The sequence below is a fragment of the Henckelia pumila genome, chromosome 1 (assembly GCF_033568475.1).
Source record: "Henckelia pumila isolate YLH828 chromosome 1, ASM3356847v2, whole genome shotgun sequence".
Lineage (NCBI taxonomy): Eukaryota > Viridiplantae > Streptophyta > Magnoliopsida > Lamiales > Gesneriaceae > Henckelia > Henckelia pumila.
The window spans coordinates 133,222,515-133,241,444 of NC_133120.1; the positions used below are offsets into that span (position 1 = coordinate 133,222,515).

At 36.8% G+C, this 18,930-nt stretch overlaps 1 protein-coding gene and 1 non-coding gene across 2 annotated transcripts; one reads left to right on the top strand and one right to left on the bottom strand.

Moving 5' to 3' along the window:
• Window positions 1-11,360: 11,360 nt before the first annotated feature.
• On the bottom strand, window positions 11,361-11,467 carry LOC140876814 (small nucleolar RNA R71). Its single transcript, XR_012149046.1, has one exon. It is a non-coding gene; the product is annotated as a small nucleolar RNA R71 (small nucleolar RNA).
• Window positions 11,468-12,016: 549 nt separating this feature from the next.
• On the top strand, window positions 12,017-18,649 carry LOC140874033 (uncharacterized). Its single transcript, XM_073277313.1, has 9 exons — window positions 12,017-12,919; window positions 13,027-13,303; window positions 13,762-13,925; window positions 14,021-14,134; window positions 14,309-14,443; window positions 14,549-14,829; window positions 16,304-16,336; window positions 16,455-16,523; window positions 18,511-18,649. Exons 1-9 carry the CDS (start codon window positions 12,017-12,019, stop codon window positions 18,647-18,649), a joined length of 2,115 nt encoding a protein of 704 aa, XP_073133414.1.
• Window positions 18,650-18,930: the final 281 nt, after the last annotated feature.

Genomic DNA, 18,930 nt, shown 5'->3' on the forward strand with positions numbered 1-18,930 from the left:
GTGGTTTTTAATTTGTCATGTGACTTCTCTGAGGCAAATTCTCATGAATTTATTTTTGTTATTTTTGTTATTTTTGTTGTGTTATTGTTGCATTGTTTGTCTTGCTCGAGGGCGAGCAAGATTTAAGTATGGGGGTGTTGATAAGTGCATTTTGTATGCATTATTTTGTGATAGGTTTATGTCTATTTTGTGTTCATTCATATTATTTTTATGTGTTTTAGTGCATGTGTGTGTATTTCACTCCTCGGGTTGATTTTGTAGGAAAATGGATTTTTGAAGTGTGAATTACAGAGCAGCTTTGTTCGAAAAATCAAATTTAATTTTAGAGAGATCAACTTCGATCTTCACCGTTCAAAATCAAGTTTAAGATGTTTTAAAGCTGCTGTCCAAATTTCGGCTCGATCCGACGGCTAGAACTCAAGATATGATTTTTTCAAGAAAACTGCGCGCTGACACATATGTATGCACGGACCTATGCACGGATGTGGCACAGGGTCCGGACAAGTCGCGAGGAAAAAAAAATAATTTGAGGCAGAGGGCACCCGGAGGTGGGTGCATGTCGCAGAATCAGAAAAATAAAATTTTCGGAAATTAAAAATCTTACTTTCCGGGCTTTATTTCATGGGCTTTCAAAGACATATAAATAGGAGAGTTGAGATCAGATTGGAGGGTTCGAATCGCATCAGATAGACGGCGTCTAGGAGGCTTGGAGATTGAAGAACGCTCCATTCGAGTTTTTCTTCCCTTTTTCTTTTGATTATTAAACTTTTTTTTGAACTATATTTTTCGTTTATTGATTAGTTTTTCTTTAACCAAGACGGCGAGATTGAGCCGAACAATTTTATGTTGAATATGTGGATTTTGATTTGAGATTTTTAGATCTTTCTTCAATTTATTGATTATTGGATTTAAATTCTGTCTTGTGAATAACCTGATCAATTATTTACTTTTTTGTTAATTAATTCCGAGTCAAAAGGTTAGGAATTGATTTTGATCACTCCAATAATTGACATATGGTTCAATCGACTAGAAATAGTATTCGGTTTCAGTATGCGGTTTTAGGTGAAAACTGAATTATCACAAATATTGAATGCATTAATGTTTGATTAGAATTATGAAAATTAATCCGTCATAACTTGAATAGGTTTAACATATTCTAGAAAATAGACTGTTAAACAAGATAGGATAATTTGCCGTGGTTTAAGATTAAATCTGGATCTTAGATTTGCCACTTGTTTGCATAAATTGTTTGGTACCTTCGTGTGTCTTGGTTGTTTCAATTTAATTAAATTTATCTTTCAGCTATTTTATTTTTTATTATTTTTAATAATTAAATTTTTATTTAATTTATTGTCTCCTATTTATTATTTTGTCTAGATTAAGTAAAATAATTAATTCTTGTGAATTGACAACAGTCCCTGTGGGATCAATACTTGGACTCTTTGTCCATTTACTATAACTTGACCTGGTACGCTTGCCAGTAATTATTTTTAATACCGAAATAAGCGGTCAAGTTTTTGGCGCCGTTGCCGGAGACTATTTAGTTAATATTAGGATAGATTATTTGTTTGAGTCTAGACTTATTTTAAATATTATTATTATTTTCCTTTTGTTTATTTAATTATTTATTTTACCTTGTGAGGTACTTGGAGATGGTTAATCGACGGATTTTCACAAGGTTTACCCACCAGCTCGCATGCGAAGATGAGACAAAAGTGAATTTTGATGATGAAGAGGAATATCAGTTCATGTCGAGTGTTGTTGGAGTAACAAGTTTTCAATGTCAATATCACGCCAAGCTTGAGGGCGTAGGAAATCAAGACCCATATGTAGAGTCGTATGATTCTTACTATGGGCGGCAGCCGCTCTTTGATTGTTGCTTCTGCATAGTCGGGCTATAAACTATAAACTTAGCGCTAACTGGGAGGCAACCCAGTGTTTTCTTTCCTTTAATTTTTTTTATTATTGTTCTTGTTTTGTTTTGTTTTTTTGTTTTTTTTTTGCAATCCAATGCCTTGCCCGTCTCTTTTATATGTGCAGTATGTGGCCCCGCTAAGGAAAGTTGCTGTGAAATTTTGAAGATGGAGGAAGAAGATGCATCATAAACCAGGGGAGTGTTATTTTTGTTTTTATTGTATTTTTGTTTGTCCTCTTTGCATTTGTTCGTTTTTGCATATTGTTCATTGTTTCTAAAGCATTGAGGGCAATGCTTTGGATAAGTATGGGGGGATAGACTAGTTTATTTTAATGTTTTGTGTTGTGTTGCATCTGTCTTGTTTCATTTCTGTTTGCATCTTTGTTGTTTTTTGTGGTTGTTTGTCGTGTTTGTGTTGCATTCGTAACGTTTTCGTAGTTGTGTGCATGTGTATTAAGTAGGATAATGAATGGGAGCCAATGATGATATGAAGTCATGATTTTTGGAAATTTTTTTTGTTTTTGCCCTTGACTTGACATGAGAAACCGTAGGTTGAACCGTGAATATTCTTTTAAGCACTTATGTTAGACCGGTGAATTGTAGCGATATAATTGATGATGTTGTGTTTGTTTGACCATTGCATGACAATAAGTGTTTGTTGATCTTGATTTTGTTCTTTGAGTTTCAATGATTGTATAGCATTGCACTTATGATCTTGAGCGCACCTAAATTTTTGAAAAATTAAAATTGGCAAACTTTATGAAAAAAAATCACCTCCATCCGGGTTTTGGACTAGGAATTGAAATCCTAATTATCTAGTCTATGGCTAAGTCTGCGGATAAAATGGGGGTGTTCTCTTAAAGATAGCATGAATTTTTAATAACAATTCCATCCGAGCTTGGATAATGATTGAAATCCTAATCACTTTTCCATAGCTAAGTTTGCGGGTTTCATGGGATTGTAGCTCCATCCATGCTATAGACGAGGGGATTGAAATTCTAATCCTATCAAAGTTATAGCTATGTTTGAGGGTAATTATTTGGACTTAAAAATGTCGGGTGCAAAATCCGACGGTGCGTAATTATTCTCAAGGGAGGTGTTTTTGTGCTAGAGGTTGTTGGGAGGAAGAGACACTTGATTGAGAAACTTGCATTGATACGTCATAGGTCGCTAAGCAGTCTTAAAACGGATTCTTTTTAAGTTGCATGTAACTGAAATAACATTACACATACACACGTTCACGTTAAACCGAAGGTGTATCGTGAAGAGTTGAGGGCGTTTGTGGTTTTTAATTTGGCATGTGACTTCTCTGAGGCAAATTCTCATGAATTTTTCCTAGTTTATTTTTGTTGTTTTTGTTGTGTTATTGTTGCATTGTTTGACTTGCTCGAGGGTAAGCAAAATTTAAGTATGGGGGTGTTGATAAGTGCATTTTGTATGCATTATTTTGTGATAGGTTTATGTCTATTTTGTGTGTATTCATATTATTTTTATGTGTTTTTATGTGTTTTAGTGAATGTGTGTGTATTTCACTCCTCGGGTCGATTTTGTAGGAAAATGGATTTTTGAAGTGTGAATTACGGAGCAGCTTTGTTTGAAAAATCAAATTTAATTTTAGAGAGATAAAATCCGATCTTCACCGTTCAAAATCAAGTTCAAGATGTTTTAAAGCTGCTGTCCAAATTTCGGCTTGATCCGATGGTTAGAACTCAAGATATGATTTTTTTCAAAAAAACTGCGCGCTGGCTCATATGTATGCATGGACCTATGCACGGATGTGGCACGGGGTCCGAACAAGTCGCGAGGGAAAAAAATAATTTGAGGCAGAGGGCACCCGGAGGTGGGTGCATGTCGCAGAATCAGAAAAATAAAATTTTCGGCAATTAAAAGTCTTACTTTCCGGGCTTTATTTCGTGGGCTTTCAAAGACATATAAATAGGAGAGTTGAGATCAGATTGGGGGGTTCGAATCGCATCAGATAGACGGCGTCTAGGAGGCTTGGAGATTGAAGAACTCTCCATTCGAGTTTTTCCTCCCTTGTTCTTTTGATTATTAAACTTTTTTTTTGAACTATATTTTTCGTTTATTGATTAGTTTTTCTTCAACCAAGACGGCGAGATTGAGCCGAACAATTTTATGTTGAATATGTGGATTTTGATTTGAGATTTTTAGATCTTTCTTCAATTTATTGATTATTGGATTTAAATTCTGTCTTGTGAATAACCTGATCAATTATTTACTTGCTTGTTAATTAATTCCGAGTCGAAAGGTTAGGAATTGATTTTGATCACTCCAATAATTGACATATGGTTAAACCGACTAGAAATAGTATTCGGTTTCAGTATGCGGTTTTAGGTGAAAACTAAATTATCACAAATATTGAATACATTCATGTTTGATTAGAATTAAGAAAATTAATCTGTCATAACTTGAATAGGTTTAACATGTTCTAGAAATAGACTGTTAAACAAGATAGGATAATTCGCCGTGATTTAAGATTAAATCTGGATCTTAGATTTGCCACTTGTTTGCATACATTGTTCGGTACCTTCGTGTCTCAATTTAATTAAATTTATCTTTCAGCTATTTTATTTCTTATTATTTTTAATAATTAAATTTTTATTTAATTTATTGTCTCCTATTTATTATTTTGTCTAGATTAAGTAAAATAATTAATTCTTGAGAATTGACAACAGTCCATGTGGGATCGATACTTGGACTCTTTGTCCACTTACTATAACTTGACCTGATACGCTTTTCAGTAATTATTTTTAATACCGAAATAAGTGGTCATCGTCCAATCAGCTCTCACAGTCAACAGGGTTCTCTGTACCCAGCAACAAAGGCAGGTTAAACGACTGAAACCTCTTGAGCAAGGTTTTTATAGGCATCGCTATGGCATCCATCTGATCAGTTTCAGTACTAGCTTGCTCATTCGGAAGAGTAACTGACGGTGGGTTTTTGTTAATAACTCGACGATGACCCATCTAATAATCAAAGGTTAGGACACGATATATCTCAATTGCTAAAAATCGGTGCCCTTTCAACCTCTCAGAAAATCGGATACCAGTCGATAACAAAAATAATTATATCTCAAATAGTTAATGCTTTATAAATTAAATCACATAATCATGCAATTCAAATAATTCTCAAATAATAAAGCATGCTCGCATGTAATTTAAATAATCAAACAAAAAACTCAATCACATGCGAGGAGCCAAAACATGCGGACTCGAACTACCCCGCTCACTCTAGTTCAACCAAGAACTTATTGCTCTGATACCATTTAATATGAGACCTCAGTTCTAACATCTAATTTTGAATATGAACAATGATTAAGAATACAAGATCCAAGACTAAAAGCAATAAAGAATTTTTTTAAAAAATAAACATTGCCTCGCTCGATCGGTACTCACTGTCCGGATGAATCCAGCGCCGCTCGATCGGTAAGATTCAACCGATCGAGCGGGCAAACATTTTTCAAAACAGAAACTTGGCACAATTTCCATCGCTCGATCGGTCAAACTCTATTGATCGAGCGATGACAAAACATAGCTAAAATAAACAGCAGAAAACTTGCCAAAGCGCAAGTCCAATACATTCAAAACATAACAAGGTTCATAATACATGGAACGACAACATACAAACCTGAATACCCGCAAAGTTGATACAACATAAACAACGAAGTTTGAGATCTAAACATGTTCCAATACATATACTAGATTGACATGCTGATTCGACTTCTAAATCGAGTATCACTTCTATCTCTTGATCTCGAAGCTAACCAAGCCTCCTCTGACTAGATCATGTCCCACCTGTTGCCAAGTACACATACAAAACAAAGCAATAGCCGGATAACTCCGGTGAGAATGATATTCCCAGTAAAAGCAACATAACATGCAATAATAAGTAAAATAAAAACAACATGCTTTCAAGACAACAACATATTCAATGTTAACACGAATGAAATGCATGTATTTAAAATCGGGATATCAACTTTGATAAACAAGGGATTGCAGCAATGCTTTTGGGATCCCAAGGATGAGATCACGTAATGACTCACCGATTCTTCCAATCGAGGTGGTTCCACGTATCCCAATCCCCTAGACATTGGTGCGACTATAAGGAGTATGCTGACGCTAGGTGAACTTCTACAACCCAGGCCACTCACAGTATAGCCCCCAAATCATCTAAACAAAAAGGGTCATTCCGCCCGCTGAAATCAAAGGTTTGGCTCAAGATGATTGCATAAGAAAAAATAAAGCATTAAACCATATAATAAAAGCTCAAACAACAAAATACAAGTCCCACATTCTAGAAAAAGTATTGATGCAAGTATGTGATTTAAAGAAAACTCAAGGACCAACTGTCTCGAGTGTGCTATCCCGCTAAAATGATGACTGCTTGTACCTTTCGATACGAATATCTCCAACTCTGGATAAGCTACAATAAAAGGTTATATCAAAAACTATACAACCTAAACAACAACAACATCGCTCAAGGTAAACTCTTTACCGCTCTTCGTCCAACTCTTCGACAATCGAATTTTACTAACTCTGGGCTCGACAAACTCCAATAGAATCTGTACATAGGCAAAAGATGATCAACAATGATGAACAAATCCATTTGCCAAAGTTATACGATTCAAACGGTTCAAAATCTCAAAACTCAAACCGGCGGCATAACGACTATAAAAAGATCAAACCGGAAACGCAGACAGCAGTACAGCATTGCAAACAACTCAAATCAATGCTAAAACAACAACAACAAAACAAATCCAAAACATCTCAAAATCCCCATTTCCGAAATAGGCTTCTAAAAATCATAACAATTCCGAACGACGCTCTAATTCAAAACCGACTGAGAATAAACGATAAGAACTCGTTCAAGAACAACAAAACCGAAACTCAATCGATTCTAACAACATCCAAAAATAAAAGTACATCTGATCGGAGAAATACTTACGATAGAACGAAGCTCTCGCTGATGTGATCGCTAATCTGCCTTCAGAAATAATTTCTAACGGACGGATCGAGCAGAAACCAAAATCACAAATCTTGGGAGAAGCTATGGGGCATCTCTAATGGAGGGAGGCGGCTTGGAGGGGATGATGGAGTAAAGTAAAAGTCAATCCAAGCTATAAATATGTAACAAACTCCATTTTTGCTTTTTAGTCCCTGAAAAATCCAAAATTTGCAAAATAGACCCTGATCAAAATCAAGTCGGCTTTTCAAATCTGTAATCTCTTATTATCTCAAATAAACTCAATTAAGATAAAATTGAGGCGTTAAAAGTTGTAATCTAATTGTTTACACTGATGCAGATTATATAGGTTGTAGAATTGATAAAAAAGGAAAGTGGTTCTTGTCAATTTCTTGGAGATCGATTAATTTCCTAGTTTAGCAAGAAAAAAACTTCTATCGCAACATCAACTGCTGAAGCTGAATATCTAGCAGCTGGTAATTGTTGTACTCAAATTTTTTGGATTCAACAGCAGTTAAGGGATTATGGAATCTAGTCTAAAGAAACTCAAATTTTGTGTGATAACGCTAGTGCAATTGTCATAACAAATAATCCAGTATTACACTAAATAACTAAGCACATTGATATTAGGCATCATTTCATTAGAGATCATGTCGTGAAAAAGATGATCAAACTGGAATATATGTCTAACGGGATTCAGACTGCTGATATCTTCACCAAACCCTAAGCACATTGATATAGGCATCATTTCATTAGAGATCATGTCGTGAAAAGAAGATCAAACTGGAACATATGTCTACCGAACTTCAGAATGCTGATATCTTCACCAAACCCTTACCAGACGCTAAGTTTTCTTTCTTTATAAATGCACTTGTTTTAATTTATTTATCGTCATATGCATTAACTTAGGGGGAATATCTTACTCTTGATTTTTTAACTAACTTTTATCTGTTCTCTGGAATTTTGCTTTAAATTCTTTGCAAAAATTAACACAAACAGTAAACCTTAAAAGGAAATTTTATTATTTAAATAGAAATACTGGAGATTGCCCTCTCCACATTAAATTTTCATGGGGTTCATCCAGGTAGTAAGACAGCCTAGAGCAAACTGGGAATATTCATCAGAGGCACAAATTTTATTAAGCTCCTTCCTCTCTCAAAAGTGCATCAGGAGCAAGACACCATTGGGCTTGTAGATTTCTTCAGCATTATTAGTGCCCAACAACCTCTTGAATCTTCTTTCTCTTGCCACCAGTGGCCTAGTGATAGAACGAGATAACATAGGAAAAGGGATGGTTCTGAAACTTCACAGCTTCTCAATCTGGAACTATGTTTGCACTGTCTTCCTAAATACGAGTTCTTGATACCTAGCCTTTCAGCCTTCTAGGAGCGTTTGGTTGAACGCAGCAGCAAGATCACCCGATGAAGAATTGGAACCATTCATCTTTAAATCTTTGAAGTTCTTAAAAGAGTCCTAAATACGACTTCTAAACTTCTCTTTACGCTAACTTATTATCTCGGCAATCTTACTCTTGGAAATTTCATATTATCAAACACTTTGTGTGCACTCTTTCGTAATTTGTCGCAGGAATTTATCCATGGCTTTCCACTCAAATGACCTCTATTTTGATTTTGAAAGAAGCAGGAGTGTTCAGAATAAAAACAACAACAATGTCTTGGAAATGCTTGAAGCCTCTGGATTGAAACATTTTCTGACTCGTGAATCAAATTATTCTACTGAAGTGATAACTGAGTTGTTCAAGAATGCTTTTGAGCAACATGGATGCGTATGTAGCAATGTATTGGGAGCAAATCACTCTATATCTCATAAATTCTTTGGAGATGATCTTGAGTTGACTATTGCTGGAGCGCAAAAATTCTCCGATGTACTTGATGGAAACATGGGCATTTGGATGCAAAACTTTTCTCTCACATGTGCTCCATTCAAAGCTCCATGCTACAAGATGGAATTGAAGATGGTATACATATGTCTTGCTAACATTGTGGCAAAAGCTGGAATGTTTGAGAAAATTACTCTGGAAAAACTTCAAGAAATGGTTTTGATTGCCTCTCAAATCCAAGTCAACTGGTCAGATATTTGTTCCTCATCTTCTTTGAAATGGTGAGAGGTAAGCACCAATCTCAAAGTTTTGAAATTCAAATATGTTATTTGCTGAAATTATTAGGAGCAAATGTGGTTATGGATTAACAACATGCACATGCCAAGATAATGAATGATGCATTTATTACAAGTTTTATCAAGAAAAATAACTTGACTACTAAAGAACTGCTTCAGGTCAAAATTGAAGAAGGTGAAAAACAAACTGCCCAGTCCACGATTCAAACTGGTCATTCGAAAATAGCCAAAAGCCAAAAATATTAGTTAAAAGAAAATTTGCATTGATAGTATCAGATGACGAGCAAAACTCTGAGAATACTCCTTGATATGAGTCCTTTTTGCGTGTTTTATTGCATGATTGTTTTTGTGTTTTGCTTTCGTTTACATCAATTTGTTCGTGTTAATTTAATTTTGTTTGAATTTAGTACCTTCTCTTGTGTTTTGTTCACTTCTCCTGATTTATGGTTTACTTGGCAGGAAAATGAAAGAATCAAGTAATTTTTGGGAATCAACAGGGTGCGCCTGAGCTGCTAAATTCTCGAGCGCATGCATGAAGAAAACAACAGAAAGAGGGGCAAAAAATAGGCGCCCAAGCGGCAGTTTATTACCGCTCGAGCACAAGCTAGAGATTCAAAGGCAGTAAGTTGGTGGAATTCTGAGCGCCCGAGCTGCAACTTTCTACCGCTCGGGCGCTCCCGCGTATTTTTGGAAAAAAATTGTTTCCGGTGTTTCAAAAGAAAAAAACTCTTGAGGTAATATAAATAGAAGATTTTCAGACTTTATGAGGGTTCGACGCGCAGAAGAACAAGGGACGACGACTGTGAAGAGTTGGAAGATTGTTCGGCTTGTTTTGAGTTTTCTTCTCTTCCAAACTTTGAAATTATATGTTGAAAACATTTGTAGTTTGATTTTTATTATGATTTTTAGTAGCTAAAATTTGTTTTGTTGGAATTTAGGGGATCCGAACCCCGAAACACGTATGTGTGATTGAATTTGTTAGACGAATTGAGTTTGCTTAATACTATTATTTGATTTTGTCATGGTTGATTATTCTATCTTAAGGAGTAGCTAACTTTAGCATAGATTCGTAGGTCGTGAAATGTTATCGATAGATAAGTTCATGATTATGACGGATGACACAATCCATGGACTTAAAATATGCATAGAGATATGATATTTAGTACATGTTGATAACCATAGACCATCGGATTGAAAGTTGTAGGAATTCAAAGAACGCAAAGCAATCAGTAATGATAAATAATTAAAGAGATTTAATTGTTTCATTAACTTGAATTAGATTGGCATTAACTCGAGAGAGAGTGTTAATATATCAGGAATTCCTGTTGAATTTATGTGTATAAAATTGAATGTCAATCGTCCAGTTCAATTAGGGGAAAAGGTGAACCGAGATTCAAACAAAACATTCTCATATTATATTTTTCTGCTCTAAGAATTGATGTGGTTAATTTATTTTAGTTCAAGTATTTTAAGTTGAATTTATTATTTTATCATTTTAGTATAATCATTCACCAAAATTTTGTTACTTTGGGTAGAGAAATAAAATAACTGAATTATTGTGACATAGCCCCCGAGGACGATACTCGTACTCAGTACACTTTACTATAATTTGATTCATGCACTTGTGATAATTTTGAGCATAATTGAGAGATATTTATATTGATTTTTTAAGTCTTAGTATTTGCTCGATCAAGTTTTTGGCGCCGTTGATATTGATTACTTTAATTTGTTTTTATTTACATTTCTTTATACCAATTTTAATCACTTTTTCCATCTGTGAACTGCAGGGTTCTCTTACAGTGCATGCAACATCCATTTGAGTTGGAACTCATCCCTTTTGATCCTGAAATCGAAAGAACCTTTTCGCAAGAGAAGAAGGCAACAGAGAGAAACAATGGCAGAACAGGAGCAGCGGATGCTGAATGTTGGAGAGGCTGAGAATAATGCACCGCCAGTCTACAGATCCATGATGGATAGCGTCTTGCCATCCATAAAAAATGCCAGACCAAGCATTATCAGGCCAACCATAGCAGCGAATCATTTTGAAATAAAGCCTGCTATCATTCAAATGGTGCAAAACACATTCCAATTTGGTGGGATGACAATCGATGGCCCATATGCTCACTTGACAAATTTTCTAGAAATCTGTGATACTTTCAAGATGCAGGGAGTTTCTGATGACGCTATTCGTTTGCGTTTATTCCCTTTTTCATTAAGAGATAAGGCTAAAGCATGGCTAACGAATCTACCTGCAGGTTCCATCACCACTTGGGATGATCTTGCGAAAGCTTTCCTCACCAAATACTTCCCACCATCTAAATCGATAAAGCTAAGAGCTGACATCACAACATTTGCTCAAGGAGAACAGGAAACACTCTATGAAGCATGGGAGCGCTACAAAGATCTATTGAGGAGATGCCCACACCACCAATTACCAGATGGTCTTGTGGTACAAAATTTTTATTATGGTCTTCCTCACTCTAATCGCACCATGCTAGATGCAGCTGCAGGTGGTAATTTATTACGAAAATCACCAGAGGAAGGATATGAGTTAATTAAGGAGATGTCATCTAGTAGTTATCACCCTCAATCTGAGAGAAGTGCAGATAGGAGATCCGTAGAAATTCATCAAGTTGATGCATTCACCTCAGTAGCATATCAGCTTGAGGTCATGAATAATAGGATTGAAGAGCTAACTTTAGGGCATTCTGCGATGTGTATTCAAGAAGTGTGGTGTGAGAAATGTGGTGCCGAACACTTCACGAAATATTGTCAGACTGGAAATCCATCATATCAACCAGAGGGAGGCATGGTCAACCATGTGGGAATCAAAACCCCCCTGGGAATGATCCATTCTCAAACACATATAACCCAGGGTGGAAATAACATCCAAAATTTTCGTGGGGAGGACAGAATAATAGGCCCTATGAGAATCAGAACTATGGAAAACAACCTCAAGAGGAGAAGTCAAGCATAGAACAGATGATGCAGAAGTTCATATCATCCACTGAGACCAAAATGCAGAATCAGGATGCATCGATTAAGAATTTGGAAAATCAAATAGGGAAGTTAGCTAAAGCGATGAACAGCAGAGAGCTGGGTACTTTGCCAAGTGACACGGAAAAGAATCCAAAGGAGCAGGTCAAGGCAGTTGAATTGAGAAGTGGGAAGAGAATCGAACCTGAGAGACAAGGCAAGAAAGAGCCAGAACCATCAATATTAGATAAAACTGCAGGTAAGTCTTCTACTTCTACACAACCACCCACATCACAGTCAAATATTATTATTCCACCACCTTTTCCTGCAGCTCTCAAGAAGGTCAAGCTAGATTCTCAGTTTGCTAAATTCCTAGAAGTATTCAAGAAATTGAATATAAACATCCCCTTCGCTGATGCATTGATGCAAATGCCCAGCTATGCTAAATTATTGAAGGAGATTCTCTCCAGCAAGAGAAAATTGGAGGAGCATGCAATGATCAGCCTGACAGAAAATTGCTATGCACTAGTTCAGAACAAGATCCCACCTAAGCAAAAAGATCTAGGGAGTTTTTCTATTCCTTGTGTTATTAATGATGTGCAATTTCATAAATCTTTGTGTGATTTGGGTTCTAGCATAAACTTAATGCCATATTCTATTTTCAGGAAATTGAGCTTGGGAGAGCCGAAATCCACCAGGATGTCGTTGCAATCGGTGGACAGGTCAATCAAATATCCAAGAGGGATAATAGAGGATGTGCTGGTGAAAGTCGACAAATTCATCTTCCCGGTGGATTTTTTTGTACTTGATATGGAGGAAGACTTGGACATGACACTTATTCTGGGAAGACCTTTCCTGTCAACAGGAAAAGCACTCACCGATGTCCAAAAGGGAGAACTACTTCTGAGAGTGGGAGAGGAGAAAATCTCCTTTGATGTGTTTAATGAACTTAAATTTTCACAATGTAAGATACAGTGGACTCACTTCTGTATGATTATGTGCATGATACATTTTAGGAACCGTTAGAAGCTGCACTTATATCTCCTCCTCATGAGGACATAATCAATGTAGGGATAGAAAAGATGACTGCTTACTTGAATGATAACCAGTCATGGCGAAAAGGTGGCAAGCTCAGACTCGAAGATTTTGGTGACCGGAAGGATTTAGTCCTCCAGAAACCAAGTCTTGAAGAACCACCGACTGTTGAATTGAAACCACTACCAGCCCATCTGAAATATGTATTTCTAGGTGAGAATGAAAATTTACCTGCCATAATTTCTTCTTCTTTGACAGGTGAGATGGAGGCCAGACTGCTGGATGTTCTAAAAAATCACAAGAGTGTGTTTGCCTGGAAGGTAGCAGATATCAAAGGCATTAATCCATCTATCTGCATGCATAAAATCTTAATGGAAAAGAGCATCAACCCCTTGGTCCAACCATAGAGGAGATTGAATCCCAAGATGCAAGAAGTAGTAAAGGCTGAAACGATAAAACTTCTGGATGCAGGTATTATTTATCTCATTTCTGATAGTGCATGGGTGAGTCCGGTCCAATGTGTACCGAAAAAAGGTAGGATAACTATCATTAAGAATGAGCAGAATGAGTTGATACCTACTAGGACAGTTACAAGTTGTCTTGTGTGTATAGATTATAGGAAATTAAATGACGCAACCCGTAAGGACCATTTTCCCATCCCCTTCATTGACCAAATGCTAGAAAGACTTGCTGGTATGAATTTTATTGCTTTTTAGATGGGTACTCAGGATACAATCAAATTGCGATTGCACCTAAAGATCAGGATAAAACAAATTTTACTTGCCTATATGGTACGTTTGCCTATAGACGTATGCCTTTTGGTCTTTGTAATGCTCCTGCAACTTTTCAGAGATTCATGACTGCTATATTTCATGATATGGTTGAAAATTTTCTAGAAATATTTATGGATGATTTCTCCATTTTTGGTCAATCTTTCGATGCATGTCTGAATAATCTGAATACTGTTTTGATGAGATGCGAGGAGACGAACTTGGTACTAAACTGGGAAAAGTGACACTTCATGGTGACAGAAGGTATTGTATTGGGCACCGAATACTCGAGCAGGGAATCGAGGTGGACAGGGCCAAGGTGCAAGTCATTCATAATTTGCCTCCATCGACGACGATCAAGGGAGTCAGAAGTTTTCTATGTCATGCCTGTTTTTATCGGCGGTTCATTAAAGATTTTTCAAAAATTGCAAAAACTCTGTCTCCTATATTGATGAAAGATACACCTTTTAATTTTGATTTCCATTGTTTACAGGCATTTGAATCTCTAAGAGAAATATTGGTGACTGCACCAGTACTGACATCACCTAACTGGGATCTCCCATTTGAGGTCATGTGTGATGCAAGTGACTCAGTTGTTGGCGCTGTACTTGAAGAAAGAATAGACAAGGTATTACGTACTATTTAATATGCTAGCAAAACCTTGAATAAAGCCCAACTGAATTATGCCAACACTAAAAAGGAGTTTCTAGCTGTAGTCTTTGCACTTGACAAGTTCCATTCATACCTTGTACTTTTGAAAATCACTGTATACACTGATCACTCTACAATAAGACACCTATTGGCTAAGAAAGATGCAAAACCTAGGTTGATTAGGTGGATCCTGCTCTTACAAGAATTTGATTTAGAGATAAAGGATAAGAAAGGAATAGAAAATGTTGTAGCTGATCACCTGTCTAGACTAGAATGCATTCTTGATTGTGCACAGAATGATACTGAGGATATAGATTATTGGTTTCCTGATGAAAAATTGTTTGCCATAGAAAACTCCCCTTGGTATGCTAATTTTGCAAATTAATTGGTCACGGGCACACTCCCACATAATTTGTCTTTTCATCAAAAGAAAAAGTTTCTGTCAGCTGTAAAGAATTATTTTTGGGAAGAACCTTTCTTGTTTAAAATGTGTGCTGACTCTATGATCCGGAGATGTGTGGCAGAAGGAGATATGAAAAGTATCCTCAGTCATTGTCATGACCGTGAGGTAGGTGGACATGCTGGGCCAATCAAAACGGCAACTAAGGTACTTGAATGTGGGTTCTATTGGCCCAATCTTTTTAAAGATGCGCGGTCTTTTGTCATTGAGTGTGATAGATGTCAGCGGACAGGTAATATCTCAAACCGTCATGAAATGCCATTGAATAATATTATTGAGTGTGAGATATTTGATGTTTGGAGAGTCGACTTTATGGGACCATTTCAAAACTCTTCTACAAAAAAAAACATTTTGATCGCCATCGATTTTGTAACGCCCCACTGTATCAAGACGAGTCTTTTCATCGTTCTTATGTCCTCACTCACACGGACCCTGGAAAACTTCCCAGGGGATCACCCATCCTATAATTGCCTCAAGTCAAGCACGCTTAACTTTGGAGTTCTTATGTGATGAGCTTTCGAAAAGAAGATGCACCTTCTTGATATGAATAGTACATATGAAATCTTTTAAGCCCTCCTCAACCATGTAGTCCCATACCTACATAGTCTCAGAATCGCTCTCATTCCGGCATGGGATCGGTTCATTCATGTCTCCCTCCACCTAGAAGCCTACCAGGAGCCGTTTGTCCGTGCAACCTCTTGGCATCGGCGATCACTCCCTGCCTCTTCAGCCCCGGACGTCACACTACTAATGCACTGATGATTTTGGAAAATTGAATGATTCATAGCGCACCCGTAATTTTTTTATTTTATGTTCCATCCGGGCTTTGATAGGGATTGAAATTCTAATACCTTAATCACAACTAAGTTTGCGGATTTAATGGGGCATGAAAAACTGATTTCTTGCAAAAATAAATCCGAATTTTTAACAAAGATACTCCATCCGGGCTATAGAAGAGGGGATTGAAATTCGAATCCTATCAAAGTTATAGCTAAGTCTGCGGGTTAAACGGGGTTAAAAATTTAATGGATGTAAAATCTAGTGTTGCGTAATTGATATCTATGGATCATTCATTGGTAACTATTTTTTTGCAAATTCCAAATGAGGTAAAAAGGTAGAGGGCATAACTGAGAGAACGAGTATTTAAGGGGTATATTTACCTTGACGTGTCATTTAGATCTTATAGCCCAAGTGAATTGAGTCTCTTCGAGGTGCATAACACTGGAGTCACTATCCACACACTCACGTTCACATGAGATTCGGAGGGCACACTATAATTTTTAATGCAAGACAATGAATTATCTGAGGCTTGGAAAATATGAGTTTATCCATTTGTGTTTTGTTTTATTTCTGTTTCGTGTTGTGGGTACGTTCTAGTTGTCAACTATTTTGCTCGAGGGCGAGCAAAAGGTTAGTTTGGGGAGGTTGATAGGAGTCCTTTTTGCGTGTTTTATTGCTTGATTGTTTTTGTTTTTTTCTTTCGTTTATGTCAATTTGTTCGTGTTAATTTCATTTTGTTTGCATTTAGTACCTTCCCTTGTGTTTTGTTCACTCCTCCTAATTTATGGTTTAATTGGCAGGAAAATAAAAGAATCAAGTAATTTTTGGGAATCAACAAGGTGCGCCTGAGCTGCTAAATATTTCATCTCGAGCGCATGCATGACGAAAACAACAGAAAGAGGGGCAGAAACTGGGTGCCCGAGCGGCAGTTTATTACCGCTCGAGGGCAAGCTAGAGATTCAAAGACAGTAAGTTGGTGGAATTCTGAGCGCCCGAGCTGCAACTTTCTACCGCTCGGGCGCACCATCGTATTTTTGGGAAATAATTGTTTCAGGTGTTTCAAAAGGAAAGGACTCGTGGGGTAATATAAATAGAAGATTTTCAGACTTTATGAGGGTTCGACACGCAGAAGAACAAGGGACGGCAGCTGTGTAGAGTTGGAAGATTGTTCGGCTTGTTTTGAATTTTCTTCTCTTCCAAACTTTGAAATTCTATGTTGAAAACATTTGTAGTTTGATTTTTATTATGAGTTGTAGTAGCTAAACTTTATTTTGTTGGAATTTAGGGGATCCGAACCCCAAAACATGTATGTGTGATTGAATTTGTTGGACGAATTGAGTTTTCTTAGTACTATTATTTGATTTTATCATGGTTGATTATTCTATGTTAAGAAGTAGCTAACTTTAGCATAGATTCGTAGGTCGTGAATTGTTATCAAGAGATAAATTCATGATTAGGACGAATGACACAATCCATGGACTTAAAATATGCACAGAGATATGATATTTAGTACATGTTGATAACCATAGACCACCAGGTTGAAAGTTGTAGGAATTTAAAGAACGCAAAGAAATCAGTAATGATAAATGATTAAAGAGATTTAATTGTAACGCCCAGAAATTCGTCACGTAAATTCGCATGCATAACTAGGGGATTTTATAGTTTTATAATAATGTGAAAATGTGTTAAATTGTTTTTATGAGTGATTATTTAAATTAATTGATTTATTTGCATGTTTTAAATATTATTTCGGCATTTAAATTTGTATGATGTGATTTATGAATTTATTTGAGAAAGTTTATTTTATGATCGCGTAGGCGGGACCGTGGACGGACGAAATGTTGTTTTCACCCAAAATATTTTATGAGATTTTTAAGAGCCTTAAAATATTATTTTAAGGTATAATTTGAAGAAAATTATGGTATTTATATATATATATTTATTTATGTGCTAGTTTTTACCCAAAATAAGTTATTTTAATTACTTTTATTAACCTTTAAAAATCTCCTATTTTATTATTTCGAGATTATTAAGTTTTTAGCAAATTATCATGTATTTATTTTAAGTTTAAATTATAGTATTTATCTATCCTAATTATTTATTAATTAATTAACCTAGTTTATCCTAAGTATCTACCCAAAATCCCTCCCAAACCTACGATCGTATCCCCTAGCCGCCTCCATCACCCTCTTCTCCACCATCTTCATTGTTCCATCAGATATTTCTTAGCCCCATAGCCGAGCGTTAAAAGTTTTTGGGTTATCTAGAAGATTCGTTCGTCCCGGCGAGCCTGATACGCGTCGTTTACGTCGTTTCGTCCAAATAATTCTCAAGGCACGTTTCGAATCCATCTTTGAACACCGTTTAAATCATATACAACGTTTTTTTAGCATGAATGTTCTGCTAATGCATGATACTTAAGTTTTGAACTAAGTTCTTTGAAGATCATGAAGTTACTCACGTTTTTCATGTGCATGGCCGGTTTCTTTTGTGATTTCTGCTTAAGGCTGGTTTGATGGGCTGACCAAGGGCTAGGGGTCTGATCTTGGGTCCTTAGGGTCGGGTTTGGAAGGCTGGTTCAGGGCTGGAAGCAGCTGGAACCATGCAAGAATGGGCTTTGACAGCAGCTAGGCGAGCAGATTTTAGTACGAGATTTAGGGGCCTTGGCCGAGCCATGCATGGCTTGGCTCGGGCCAGGGCTGGGTCATGTGTTGTGACTGGACCCTGGGAGGGTCCAGTCGTCAGGGCTCCGGCCGGTGGTGGCCGGTGGTGGTCATAAAGTTCATGGTTTGTGGGCTGCGCAGTCTGCGCAGCAAGGGAGAAAAGATGGGATCGGGTTGCTCGGTTAGGGGGCTGGCTGGACCAGGGCGTGGTCTGGTCGGTCCGGCAGGATCCTGGGGAGGTCCTTCCAGTGGCTCTCCGGCCATGGGTGGCCGGAACTAGGCAGTAGCAAGGAGGAAAGGGGCTGCTCACGTGAGATGTAATGGGTTAGGTAGTGTTTTTCTTTTCTTTAGGTTTTAAACGGGTCGGGCTTTTGTTTTTGTGTCCGGGTCGGGTCTTAAATTTAATGGATCAAATAATTTTAGTCCGGGTCTAGATTTTTATTATTTGGGATTGAGTATTTTATTTTAATTAAATAAGAGTTTAAGTAGTTAATTAATGGGTTGAGATTGACAAATTAATTAATTGAATTAATATAATGGGCTTTAATAATTTTTGAGGTG

Excerpts from the sequence above, each read along its gene's own strand:
- LOC140874033 (XM_073277313.1), top strand. The coding sequence starts at position 12,017 with ATGATGCAGAAGTTCATATCATCCACTGAGACCAAAATGCAGAATCAG. Across the intron at positions 14,135-14,308 it reads TCGAGGTGGACAGGGCCAAG|GCATTTGAATCTCTAAGAGA; the intron begins GTGCAAGTCATT and ends CATTGTTTACAG. Across the intron at positions 14,830-16,303 it reads GCCATAGAAAACTCCCCTTG|TTGTCAACTATTTTGCTCGA; the intron begins GTATGCTAATTT and ends GGTACGTTCTAG.